Source organism: Ursus maritimus, unplaced genomic scaffold, assembly GCF_017311325.1.
Source record: "Ursus maritimus isolate PB19 unplaced genomic scaffold, ASM1731132v1 scaffold_10, whole genome shotgun sequence".
NCBI classification, from domain to species: Eukaryota; Metazoa; Chordata; class Mammalia; order Carnivora; family Ursidae; genus Ursus; species Ursus maritimus.
The window spans coordinates 20,556,524-20,570,123 of NW_024423344.1; the positions used below are offsets into that span (position 1 = coordinate 20,556,524).

Below are 13,600 nucleotides of genomic sequence, written 5' to 3' on the forward strand. Positions count from 1 at the left end.
TGTTGCTCTCTTCTATTTGAAAAGATCAAGTGCACAGTGTTCCTATAGCACAAATGGGGAATTACCAGGAATACCTCAAGCAAGTACCTTCTCCACTAAGAGAACTTGATCCTGATCAGCCTCGAAGGTTGCATACATTTGGCAACCCCTTTAAGCTAGATAAAAAGGTAAACTTGAAATGTTCCATTGTATGATCCATTTGTGGATTTAACAGTTCTTAATTTAACTAAAGTAAGCTACTTTTCTTGGTAGACTAATAAATGTCAACATATTTATAATATAGTTGCTCTAATGGGGATTGGAATTGTGCCATTTAAAGACTGTATGTAAGTCCAGGGAAATTATATTCTTTTTTGTTATAGGGTATGATGATAGATGAAGCAGATGAATTTGTGGCTGGACCTCAAAATAAACATAAACGACCTGGAGAACCAAATATGCAAGGGATCCCTAAAAGACGTCGCTGTATGTCTCCACTACTAAGAGGCAGACAACAGAATCCAGTTGTGAACAATCATATTGGAGGAAAAGGACCACCTGTACCTGTGACTCAAGCACAGCCAGATCTTATTAAACCCCTTCCTCTTCATAAAAGTAAGGGTTTTTTTAAAAAAAGTTATTTGTTGCTTTTTGTTTCTTCGTGGGGAAGAGATTTTTGTAATAGATTATAGAAAATATTGATTGATAAAGCCCAAGAGTGTCTAGAGAAGATACTCGTTTCTTCTAAATTAGCATGTAATCATTTTATATGTCTTTTTAATAAACATTTGTTGGACATTTTGTATATTTATTATAGCTAGCATGATCTAAATATCATTTGCAAATCTTAAGTATTTCAAAATAACAGTTATTAAAGGGGCATTGTCAATACCCACAGAAAGATGGTTTTCAATGTCAGGTTAATTGAATAACTGATAATTAAATACATAAGCTATTGTAAATAGTGCTAGACATTGAGGTATAGCGGTGAACGAGACAATAGTGATCTCTGCCTTCATTTCTAATGAGTAAGGAAAGACAGCCGTTGAATGTTTCATTAGAAATGTGATGAATGTTCTAAAAGGGAAGTCGAGTATGTTTTGGCAGCATGTGGTAAGAGGATTTAACTTAGTTTGTGGGGTCAGAACCCTTTATTGAGGAAGTTATGTTTAAGCCACAATTTGAAGGGTGAATGGGAATTGTTGCACTAAAGCTGTGCATTTGGTAGTAGTGCTAAGCAGTTTGCTATGTACTACTGTATGCTACAGTGGTCGTATACGAATGTGTGCAAACGTACACACTAAGGAGAAGGGGTTAAGGGAACTGAAAGAATCCTAGTATAGCAAAGGTGTTGGGAATGAGATAAGTTAAGTAATGAAAGATAGGCTGAGGCCAGATCATGGAGGGCCTTGGAGGCCATTGTAAAGATTCTAGACTTTAAGGACAATGAGAATCTTTGAAAGGTTTTGAAGAGCTAGTGACCTGATTTGATTAGCATTTTATAAAGACCAGGCCAACTGTACTGTGTGGAATATTGTTAGGAAAGAACAAGAATGGATTTAGGGGAACCCTTAGTGAATTAATGATTGCATTAATTATATAGGTAGTGATCATTTGTAGTTTATAACATCTTAACTGGAGAGAAACCAAATATTCTATACCTCCTGATGGAATTGTACAGTACTACTTTTGAAGTACTCTTGCCAAAAAAAAAGAAAAAAATTGAACCTTAATCTGATCAAGCCTCTAGATCTAACTACCAATTTATAGGAAATGCAAAGGATAGAGGAACATATTAAATGACAAAACAGGGATACAATTAGCATAATCTGGATTATGGGGAACTGTAAGACAGAGAATATGGGGTCTGTATGTTTCCAGAAAAAAATGCATAGAAAAAAAGAGAGGTTACAGAAGAATTTTATAGATTAAAAGGTAGTTTTAAAAGACATATAAACCGTAAAATGTACAGGGCCTGATTTGGACCCTGAAACAAATAAAATCAAACTTTCCCTACAAATAGAAAATGTATAAGGTAATTAGATTGTGGACATTGCTAGGATATTTGATGTTATTAAGTAATTATTATGGATGCACAGAAAGTAGTTAGGAAACTCAGGGAAGAGCTAATGACCTGGCAGTGGAGTTTTGAGAACATGTATTTGAGAAATACTTGGATATACCAGCAAAGACTTGGTGATGATGGACTGGATATTAGAGCCAGGGCAAGAGAGGAGTTGAGAGATGCTGGGTAGACGAGGGTGACAGGGTGGAATGGAGGAAGAGAGGATGAGTGAGTTTAGAGGCGCCCATTAAATAGCCACGTGGAGATCCTGAGGTAGAAGATGAGTATTTTAGTTTAGACCTCGGAAGGAGAGACGGGGAAAAAGAGGGAGGTGGAGGAGGCATTCTTAACCTCCACTGGAGTGAGTTAAATCACACCAAGGGAAACAATGAGAAGAAGCAGCCTAGAACAGAATTTGGAAGTGCCAAAGTTAAGGAGAGAAATAAGGATCAAAAGAAGAGATTGAGAAGGAAGGCTCCAAGAAATAGGAGATGAGAAGAATTTGACATCATGAGAGTCGGCAGTTTCAGATACTTAAACATATCAGTCACGAGGATTGGAAGAGTTCTGTTGGTCTTAGGCTACCTTAGCAAGAGCAAGTCTGGTGGAGTAAAGGGGACAGAACACTAAAGAAGTGGGTTGAGGAGTGAGAGATGAGAAAATGGAGACAGTGAATGTAAACAACCAGTTTAAGAAGTTTAGCTGCATCGGGGAGATGGGAAAAGAAAGTGATAGCTGGAAGCAGTCATGGGGTTAAAAATGGTGACTTTGCTTTGTCTTTAAGATGACAGAGGTGAGCATGTTTAAATGCTGGTGTGATGGAACCAGTAGAGAGAGGCTAAAAATGAAGATGAGAGAAAGCATAATCAGCACAAAATCACTGGGAAGGCAGAAGGGAATGGTCCAGAGCCCAGATGAAAGAATGCTGCTTCCACTGAAGCAGAATGGGTGTGGGCGCAAGTTTAACAGTGGAAGTAGAGAAGTTCCTGTTTCACGGCTCTGCTTTTCTTTCCTCTGTGAAGTAGGAGGTGATGTATACTCCCGAGAGGGAAGGAGAAATTGGGAAAGTCAGAGATGTTAAGCGAGTGGAGAAGGTTAGAATGGTCTTTTGTGGGAGAGGGAGAAAAGGTTGTAATAAGATTGCTAGGTAGCACTGAGATCCAGGAACCCTGGCTGGTGAAGGTGATCACTCTGCAGAGCTGGGTCGTACTTCTCCAGTAGTGCTCATCACTGCAAATGCAGGTCTAGAGCAAGCAGATAGAGCCTTCACATTCAGAGTTTTGTCTGGCAGGTATCATGGGAGGACAATATAGAATGAGAGAATTTAGGACACAGGTAAAAAGTAATACATTATGGGATGTAAGTAGGATAGATAAGAAAGAAGCATCTAGAAGGTAGGATCTGATGACCAGGAGGGAGAAAGTGGAGGAGTTGCTAGAATAAGAGTCTGGCTGAGTTACAGAAAAACAGCAGGAGTCCTGCAAAGATAAAGCTTATGCTCCTCTATCCATAGATTTGTGTTTGATTTGTGAGGCAAGAGAGATGAGAAATTAAAGAATTGAGAGGCCATGTTCTTGGCAGGTGATCTGCATAGACACTGAAGTCACATACTATAGTACTTCTCAGACTTGAGTGTATAATCGAATCACCAGGGGATCTAGTTAAACTGCGGATTCGAATTCGTGGTTTAGAGCCGGGCTCAAGGTGAGCATTTCTAGCAAACTCTCTGATGGTGTTAATACTGCTTGTATTAGACCACACTTTGACTACTAATGACCTAGGACAACGCCCAAGGGACATGGGGGTAGAAGGAAGTCTGTGAACCAGGTGTGACCACAGAGGCGTGCCGTGGAGATCAGTCAAGCTAGTGATAAGGAGAGAGAGGATGAGCAGAGTAGCATAGTTGAGCCTCACAAGAGCAAGAGTGTTACAGGAGCGCATGGAGAACGTATCTTGAAGTGGCACTAGAAGGTGAAGGAGTCAGTGACTCCACATCCTTATTTTAAGTCTGTGGAGAGTGTTTGAGAGAAAGGAATTTCTACTTCAAGTCTGAAAAGAAGAGCAGTTTCTCGGCCAGAGCTCTGGGTTTCAGTTAAAGCAGGAGTTGTCATAGAGAATATTCAGGAAAATTTGCAAGTCACGGAAGGGGATTTGGAGAGGGAGTTAGAAGTCTAGGGGATTTTTGTGGGAATGAGTTTACCTTTTGGACAGTAAATGAGGGAAATTAGAGGTGACTTCAGCTGGTGTCCTGGAGGTTTGGTGAGCAGTCAGGGAACTTCTAATTCAGCTGCTTCCTGTGGGGGGCAAGTTTTTTTTAAGTCTAGTAATCTGATGAGCTGCAGTGGGCACCAGGCTGTTCTGTGTTGCTCAAGTAACAAAGACTGGATGGGTGGTTATAAGAAAAGAGTATACTATAAAGTGACCTCTTTGACGGCGTGTTCCCTGCAGAGTATTGAACAGTTTGGACTTCCTGTGTTTACTTTTGCCTCTAAATGATAGTGGGTGTATAAGGCAGAGGTCAGTTGGAATGAGCTAAGGCTCTCTCTATATTTCCCTAAAGTATTAGAAATCTACTTGTTCAGTAAATCACCATAGAATAAAGCAGAGAACTAAAAGTTGTTTGAAATTGTCTTTTATTTTTTTTCCTAAGGGCAAAAATTGTACAGATTTTGTAAATACGGTAAATGTTTGACATTGAAATCCACCATCTCTTTGGCAAAGCTTAAGAACTTATCATAGTATCTGTTAATTTGATTCCATCAGGGAGATTAGTTGTGATTTGCTGTAATATTTGTAACTTTTTTTTTACTGTGTTCTTTGAAATCGGCTCACATCATTTTTTTTCTTTGCTTTTAGTTTCAGAAGCCACTAATGATTCGACAATAGATGATGTGGTTGAAAATCATGTTGCAGACCAACTTTCATCAGATATTACACCAAATGCTATGGATACTGAATTTTCACCTTCTTCTCCAGCCAATTTGCTGGAACGACCAACCAATCATACAGAGGCTCTCGGTCATGACCATTTAGGAACTAATGACCTCACTGTTGGTGGATTTTTAGAAAATCATGAGGAATCAAGAGATAAAGAACAGTGTCCTGAAGAAAATATACCAGCGTCTTCACTCAACAAAGGAAAGAAATTGATGCATTGCAGAAGCCATGAAGAGGTCAACACTGAACTAAAAGCACAAATAATGAAAGAGATCCGAAAGCCAGGAAGAAGTATGTATAATTAGAGGCAAACCTCATATTTGATTTCTGTGTGTGCTCAAAGAAAAGAGTCAAATTAACTAAAAACATAGATCTGATTCTAGGTCAGTGCCAAACAACGTATGAGCTATATAAGATTTGATTCTTTATTCAAACTACAAAACTAAATATCTGCTGTATGCAAAGTGTTATGGGTAGATATGGTAAGCAGGAGGGACTGAGAGCAGAGCTTAAAGAACACACAGATAAATTGCACATAGTTCCTACCATGACAGGGACCTGGAGTCCTGAGTATTTTTCTGCACAGCAACTGCAATTGAATGTAGCAGCAAACCCAAAAAGATGGAGTGAATATTAGATGACTTCATGTCTGTGAAGTTCCTGGCATAGTGTCTACTGCTGCCTTTAAGGTTTAAACTATGACAGTGACCCGGGATGTGTTTAGGCCAAAAAACAGAAGTTATAAAAGCTGTCTATTACATGAATACTAAAGAACTTTGTGGGATAAAATTTCAATATTACTGGCATTCATTCAAAAGATACTGACAGATCACTGCTGTGATGATACAGTGACCTGTGGATTGCTCAGAAGTGGGTCAGGATAGCCCCTGCCGTTGAGGAGCGGATAGTCCTTGGCAGAGTTTTAGGTGAAAACTGGAAACTGAAATAGCACTTCTACCCATTTTTCCCCCTTGCATTTGCCCCTCCCTACCATGGGAACTGTAGTTTAGAATTTGAAGTATAAGGATGGAGGCACCTTGCTGCTTTTTCAGTGGCACTACCAGAAACCTCTTCACTTACTTCACTAAGCTGTTTGATATCTTCATGGGAACTTTTACCAAGAATGCAGTTTAACAAGTCATTTCATCTTTGCTGATATATGATGAAATATATGTTTTATAAAATTCTTAGTGGTGAAAATTTTACGTGGAATATCTTGGTTTTGTGTGGTATATCTTGATACAGTAAACTGCAGTAGAAAAATATTGAATAAGAGTGCATAGAAAAGCCACTTAATTTTTTCTTTTTGCTTCTCTTGTTTTAAGAATATGAAAGAATCTTCACGTTACTGAAGCATGTGCAAGGCAGTTTACAAACAAGACTAATATTTTTACAAAATGTCATTAAAGAAGCATCAAGGTAAATAATCTATTGCACATTTTGAAATGATTATGAAATGAGTCCCCAGCTTACAGTCAGTATTTTCATAATATCTGTTTTGTACTTGTGGTAGTATGCATATATATGACACACCCATGTGTATTTAGTTCTTTTTTTTAGTTTATTGAAAGAAGTTCCCTTAAAAAACAGCCATACGCAAATTCTTCACCAATTATGGACGTTTTCTCCCTACAGATTACAGATACTTGCATAATTTTCATTTATCCTACTCTGTGGCTTTTTGGGGTCTTTATATCTTATCGCCTTTAATTTTTCTCCTTTGTTTATTTGGACTATAGCTAACATTAATCAGTAATTAGAAATAACCTTGAAAGACGATATTTGGATTCAGTTCATTTGTACGTGGGAAAACATGTAATTAAGGGGAGCAGAGTTGGACAAATGGGCCTTATTCTGATTGCTTCAGTAGCCCAGGATTATGTACTTTAATACAAGGAATGTGGATCAAGATTATAAATGGTAACTATGAAGTGCAGTTAACTGGAAAGCATAGTTGTATGCGTTTAGGGAGTACAAAAAACATTTATTTTTCTTTTAAGACTTCTTTAGTATTCTAAGAAAACTTCGTGTTATCTGACCTTCTAAATATGCCCACCCTTTAATAGTCCCCCAGTTTCTTCCATGCTACGCATAAAGGTACTTTTAGATAGAGCAGTTAATTTTTTTTTTTTTTTTTTTTTTTTGGAGTGGCTAGAGCGTAGGCCACTTTGAAGGTTCAAGATAAGGCCGTAACTTTTCATGTTATTTATTTTGAGTATTTAACCTATTCTTTTCTTTATGTAACCTTCTATCAACTCAAACTTCATCTTGGATTTAGCTGTACTCCTGGTGCCTGCCCTCTACTTCTGCCACCTTTTAGAGAGATGTGTAATATTATGGTGGCTATTCATATGAATTTACAAGTAGAGAGGCAGTGTGGGTATAGGCTGGGCAGTGTTTTTGGATACTCTAAAAAGCATTGTTAGTATTAGTACTTACATAGATGAATGCAATTTTAGTTTACTATATTAGTGAAAAAAATCTCAAATTGTCACTTGAACTTTAAATGTTTACTATATCCTATACCACTGATATCTAATTATCCTTGATTTGCTAGCTTTCACATTATAATAGAACCCAAGGGTTTTTTAATGCTACCATCCAATTCATTTCTTCTTCTGTTTTGTGGGGATTATATTCATACTTTTTTCACATTCCTTTCAACATTCATCTTTTAAAGAGCAAAAGAAGCTATTGGAGTCATTGCTTTGGAGAGTCCAAATTTTGTTGTAATATTTGTAACCCTTGTAAATGTTAGGGTTTTTTAAATTTTTCTTTTTGGATGTAGAACAAATAACTTCCATTGTACCTGGGCCTGGATCATTTGTTTTAGGAACAAACTGTAATTCTGCACTGATAAAATAATTTGCTTATCTTCGTGAATTTTATATGTCATAAAGTTGTTGTTTTTTCATTTTCATTTTCCTTTGAAAAATCTTCCCAAGGCAGTTTCTGTCTTTTAAAAACAAAACAAAACAAAAAAATTTATGATGATCTATATCCATTAAAAAGAAATTGAGAGTGCTATTACTTATTTTTTTTATACAGGTTTAAAAAACGAATGCTAATAGAACAACTGGAGAACTTCTTGGATGAAATTCATCGAAGAGCCAATCAGATCAACCATATTAATAGCAATTAAAAGAAAACAGAATGTGGCCACTTATTTCACTATCTTCTCCAAATACAAAGTAAATACAAGACTGTTGTGATCTTGCATTCATTTTTTGACATGCATTGTTGGCTATTTGAAATACTAAGAGCAAGTCTACAGATCCTTTTTCCATCATTTTACAGTGACCTTTTCTTCATTTTGGTTTATTTTTGTAATGTGAAAAATATCACTCTAAAACACATTTTTATTTAACAAACTAAAAATATTCCTCCAAATCTCTTGCTTGTCATTGACTCTTGCGTGTCAATTTCCCTCAGGTTCTATTTTCTTAAACCAACCTTTAAAATTGTCACCTCTGTTAAGGTTGAACTTTGCCAAAAAAATAAAAAAGAAGTTACTTTGTAATTTTTGGGGAAAAAAGCACATACATTAAAACTAGGTAATGTTTTGTATATACAGTTATTTTGGATATATTATTGTAAGTTGTACAAATGTATTTTGAAGAATATTTAAGAAAAGCACTTTTGTTATTCCATCAATAAATGCTCTATTTTACTCTTGTGTGGTTTAGGAAATAATCACATTTAAAGTAATCATTTAAAACCATCTTAAGGATAATGGAATTTTAAAGGCCTTGCTTTTTAAGCATTGGAAAAATACACCACTTGAAGTTCATATTTGTTAAAGCTAACTGTAATTACCTGTTACATAACCTGCATTGTCTTTTTACTCTATGTTCTTAGATTTTGTTGGCCACACCAACATACTCCCATTTCTGCCTAGCTAATAGAAATGACGGTATCTGGGGCAAATAGGCAGACACTTTAAAAGCTGTTTAAAAACATACATCTTTAATATTGGTTTCTTTACTCCCAACACCTTTTTCCTTTCTCACTAGGATTGTGGATGGCACTAAGTTGAAGCTGTTTGTTAGTTAGGGAGTTGTAAGTTTGGGGTACACCACATACTCTGAAATGTCTAGTCTTTAGCAGCTTGATGCCATGCTTACGAAAGTCCCACAACAAATTGGGGGTTCAAAGGGGATCTCTTTGTTCTCTGCTAATCTAATACATAAACTCTCCATTTTGTTTAGAGGCTAAATGGAAAGGAAACATTTAAGATGACTTTGCTCCTTGTGCATTCCCCCTGAACTACCCAGGATAAGGAAAAACCAACCCTGTTCACTTCAGTCCAGCATGACCTCATGTGTCTTCACTGAGGACATGACCCTATGACCAGACTCACTCACTCACCTTTCACAGATCACTGCTGTGCCTTGTAGTGCTTTTGGGGTAACCAGTAGAAAGGAAGGTTAAAATACATTTAGATTAAGAGAGGGCAAAATAAATTTATAAAATTATAGTAAAATTGATGGAATTTTAGTTTCATAATATTTGAAAATCACATACCCTTATCTTTTTACACTTTAGCAGAACATTTTTAAAATTTCAAGGGTATAGCAGAATGCAATTGTAACTTTTTATAAAGAAAATCATAGATGAAAGTGGAGAACATGCTTGAGATCTCTTAATTTAGTCTAGGGGATTTGAAACTCTCCCAATGCTGAAGACAAATCCTGTCAAGAAAAAGAGGCATTTAATGTAATGTTACATAGTATTTTCATATGCAATTCTTTAAACCTTTTTTACCTCTACAAATACCTTTAAAGCAGGATATCATTTAATAGTTGGAGTTGTTAAGGTAATTACCTGCAGTCACTGCTAAATTCAAGAGCTACACAACATCCAGCATATACTGTCTGGTCTTAAATTGTCTTTATGTATATTTCGATTCTGTGATTAATAGAAGGGATTACAAGTCATTCAGATAAAAGTTCTTACTAACAAGAATATTTAGGAAAGGGATTCAGTCTTTTCCGATGTTTACCAGCTTTCCTTATCAGGAGGTTCTTATTTCCATTTTACAGATTGCTCATGAGGTAATAATCCTTTACTTTAAACCCTTCACCTTTATTACCTTTTTTGTGATGAACCCTAGAGGGAGTTGGGAGAAGAAACAGTTTCAGTCTCCTCTTTCTGTCCTTAATCTCCGCCATCCTACTCTATAGCCTGCCGCATCCAAGACCTAGTCACAAGGTTTGAAACCAATCGAAACTCAAGCTTAATATCCCATCTCGCAGGTTTTTACATTTTAAGAAACTGGGCATATTAGTTAAATTAGTAAAATACTACAGAATTCTTGTAAGCAAAGGGGAGGGAGGGGGTATATTTCAGGGGAATATCATGCCTCTTAGGCCCTTTAGATCACCGGGTGGCTTTAGGCAGGTCAAATGATATTCTCCAACAGTTTAATCTTAAGATTAAGATCATTTTTCTTAATGTTCCCATATGTGTCCCATTTGTCAATGGATTCATTATTTGCCCTAATCAGTAAGATTTATCAGTTTGGTGTACTGAAAGCTGAGACTGATTTCTATCTCTTTAATACCCCTCTCTCACCAGAAGAGTAGCCACTTTGCCTTGAATTATGTAGGCAAATACCTCCCGGAAAGAGTAAATAAATTCACAAGGACTAGATTTAGACGTGCGGCGGATTATGGAACTGGTTTTGGATTAGCCTTTTATTTTCATTGTTTATTGAGGCAGTTCTGAAAACTATCATTGAAATAGTGGTGTGTCCTTTACTAGTTCAAAAGTTTTACGTCATTTTTATGCAGTTGAATTCCAAAAGAGAAATCATTCTCTTTTAACTGTCATCAACTTTTATTGGCTATCAGCTTTTGACAATGACCTTTCTGTTCACTTTTAGTCCTGTCTCTGTTTCTTGAGGAAGTAGAACCTGTCATTTTTTTCATCTTTCATTTTTTTGACATGTATCCTTTCTAAGAGAGGGCTCTCTGTTGCTGTTCTGAGTGATAAGTGACAATTTCATCTAATAAACATGGGGTTGGAATGATCATGGTGAAACCCTAGGAGGATATATTCTGTTGATGGACTTTTTCTCCCCAAATAATCCCCAAATAGATTATTTCCTAGTGAATGATTATCTTCATCCTTTTTGTCACAAAAGTGTTCCTTTGATTTCTAGCACAAGTTACAGCAGTATGCAAATGATTCTCAGATAAAATGATGTTGACAGTATTTCCTTAACAATTTGTGTAAAACCTATGCGTAATTCTCATTATTCTAACTTTTGACCTTTTTTTCTCTCCATAAATAAAAATAATGCCTGATGTTTAGTTAAAGTAGATCCACTTTTGCTTGATTTTGTTAGTCTTGTTCCATCCTATTTCTTTTTAACACATTGTTTCGACTTGCCAACAACTCTTTACTGAGAATCTCTTTTCCTTCCCAGGCTGATAAATAATTGTCAGGGGGGAGGGGGAACATTGAGAGGAATAATTTGAGTACTTTGTTCATTGTTGAAGCTGAAAGGACCTCTGCTTGTCCTTCCGATGTGCTAAGGCTTTGCCTGTACCATACCATCTTTGGCTTAAGATGAGATTGCAAAGTGGGACTTAGAAGTACGAGGGCAAACACTTGATTTTTGTGGCATTTCAGCAAGCGTGAGAAAGATCAACAGAAAAACTAGAAATCCAGGTCCATTCACTAGAATACTGGGGTTGCGGAGTCAGAAGACTACTTGGATATGCTAGTCCCCTGAAGGAACTATCTTTTGTCCTACAGTGATGAGAAAGCGAGGCAACAACTGGGGGAAAAGTCAAGATTTATCATTTATTTTACTTTCATGATCTTTCTAAGTCTCCCCAGAAGTAGAAACCTGAATTTTTAAAAATCCGCATCAACTAAAAAATGAGCTGAAGGAGAAGTCAAAAACAACATGGAGGATATTAGTTTCCTCTGTAGTTATGGAACACTCCCCTTTCTGAGGATACGCGACAAGAAACTGGGAAGCTTCCAAAGCCATAGAAACTAGCTGGAAAGAATGCTTGTTCTAGGCCACAGTGGACAAGTGGGCGCTTCTTGCTAGAAAGATGCTGATACATATTTATCTGAATTCTGTCAAAAAATACTGCCCTACCTGTGTCGGGTTCTCTCAGGAAAAAGAAGAATGGTCGATCTGCTTTAAAAAAAGGAATCCGAGACCTTTTCAGTAACAACAGAGCTGCAGGACAGAAAAAGAATAGAAGAATCCATTGCATTTTCTATTCATTTGAGGAAAGTCACTATTAAAATTGGATATGAAGTCAGTTATATCCCTTGATTTTGAAGAAATGAAAGGATCCTAATGATATTTCATTGTTTAGTGTTATGATGGGGCTACAAATGGGAAAGTTAAGACGATGTCACTTAGCCAACCCTGTGTCCCATTTTCAAAATACCTCATGGAATAAATTCCTTACTAAAAGTAATTTTCAGAATGACTTCATTCCTTGTTTATGGGAATGATGGGACAAATCCTTTTCAAAATGGATTTCTCTTCTCCCATCATTTTTCAAACTCTTTGCTCTGTGTTAACATTTCTTTTTAAAAAATGCTATTCCACATCTGGACTGGGGTTTTTAGTGGGAAGGTTTAGAAATGCAGAGCTTGAACTGGATAAATCTGACAAGGCAGATAAGGGCAAGCAGTGTGACTGAGTGCTGCTGACCCCTTTATGAGCATACCTGTGGCTGTAGAGGCCTTGGTGCCTTCCTCTGAAACCTCAATCTTGGCTTTGTGGATTGCTTCGGAAACATAAAAGGCATCTTGGCCTAATCCCAGGAAATAAAAATGTGAATTGTTTATTTCCATTTTTAATGCATTTAGCTTAAGGATTTTGAGCGTATTTTTAAAGAATGTACTTAACTTAATTACAGTCTCTCATGCTGCTTACTATAGCTAGGGAGAGATTTGTTTGGAAAATTCTTAAGCTGCAATATTTTATGTAACTTTTAAAACCTCAGATTTGGTGAATTTAATAAATAATCCCTCCCAAATTACTATATAGAGCTGTGCCCTGTTTTTTCAATAGTTTTCAAAGTAATTTCTGGTTAATACTGAAATCTTTCCTTCAGCCAGTATTTTTTAAACTTTGGTGGTATAAGAATTGCCAGAGTACATGTTAGAATGGATTCTGGAGCCCAAGAATCTGCATTTTCAGCCAGCTTCTAAGATGATTTGCCCGAATGCTTTCTTGGACTGCGTTTTAAGAGCCAGTTTTAAGCGACAGTCACAGGTTTGAACTATGGACCTTAAAAGGCATAACTCAGTGTATTAAAAATGTGTCTAAAGCTGCATGACTGCATTCAGTATACTGCACTCAGTTATGCAATTAATTTGCCCCATGGGCTAGAATCTGCAAAGATGATAAGTGTGCTAACAGTTTCAAAGAAGCTTAGCAAAAAGGAATATGAATGATTACTTTAGAGGAATTGATAGCCTTTTGTAATTTAACCATTAATCATTTTTAAACAACTCTCCACAGTGACATGGTACTTGACGTAATAACGAAGGAAAATAAGAATCTTTAGAACTTTAGATAGTTATACCTACCCTTTCTTTTGAGAATGAGCTGTTAAGTGCTCTGAGGTCCCACACTTG

The 13,600-nt window shown here is 36.7% G+C and overlaps 2 protein-coding genes across 5 annotated transcripts in view; one reads left to right on the forward strand and one right to left on the reverse strand.

Moving 5' to 3' along the window:
* The window catches only part of INTS6 (integrator complex subunit 6), a 90,657-nt gene extending 79,362 nt beyond the window's left edge, over positions 1-11,295 (forward strand). For all 4 annotated transcript variants that reach the window (XM_040622510.1, XM_040622516.1, XM_040622520.1 and 1 more), the window contains 5 exons: positions 25-167; positions 363-594; positions 4,901-5,272; positions 6,307-6,400; positions 8,030-11,295. In XM_040622510.1, coding sequence (XP_040478444.1) covers positions 25-167; positions 363-594; positions 4,901-5,272; positions 6,307-6,400; positions 8,030-8,123 — 935 coding nt within the window. In that variant the 3' untranslated portion in view covers positions 8,124-11,295. The remainder of the gene's footprint in view (positions 1-24; positions 168-362; positions 595-4,900; positions 5,273-6,306; positions 6,401-8,029) is intronic.
* A 111-nt stretch (positions 11,296-11,406) lies between these two features.
* The window catches only part of SERPINE3 (serpin family E member 3), a 28,959-nt gene continuing 26,765 nt past the window's right edge, over positions 11,407-13,600 (reverse strand). Inside the window, exons 6-7 of the mRNA XM_008706888.2 lie at positions 12,685-12,771; positions 11,407-12,182 (exon numbers count right to left, since the gene is read on the reverse strand). Coding sequence (XP_008705110.2) covers positions 11,908-12,182; positions 12,685-12,771 — 362 coding nt within the window. The 3' untranslated portion in view covers positions 11,407-11,907. The remainder of the gene's footprint in view (positions 12,183-12,684; positions 12,772-13,600) is intronic.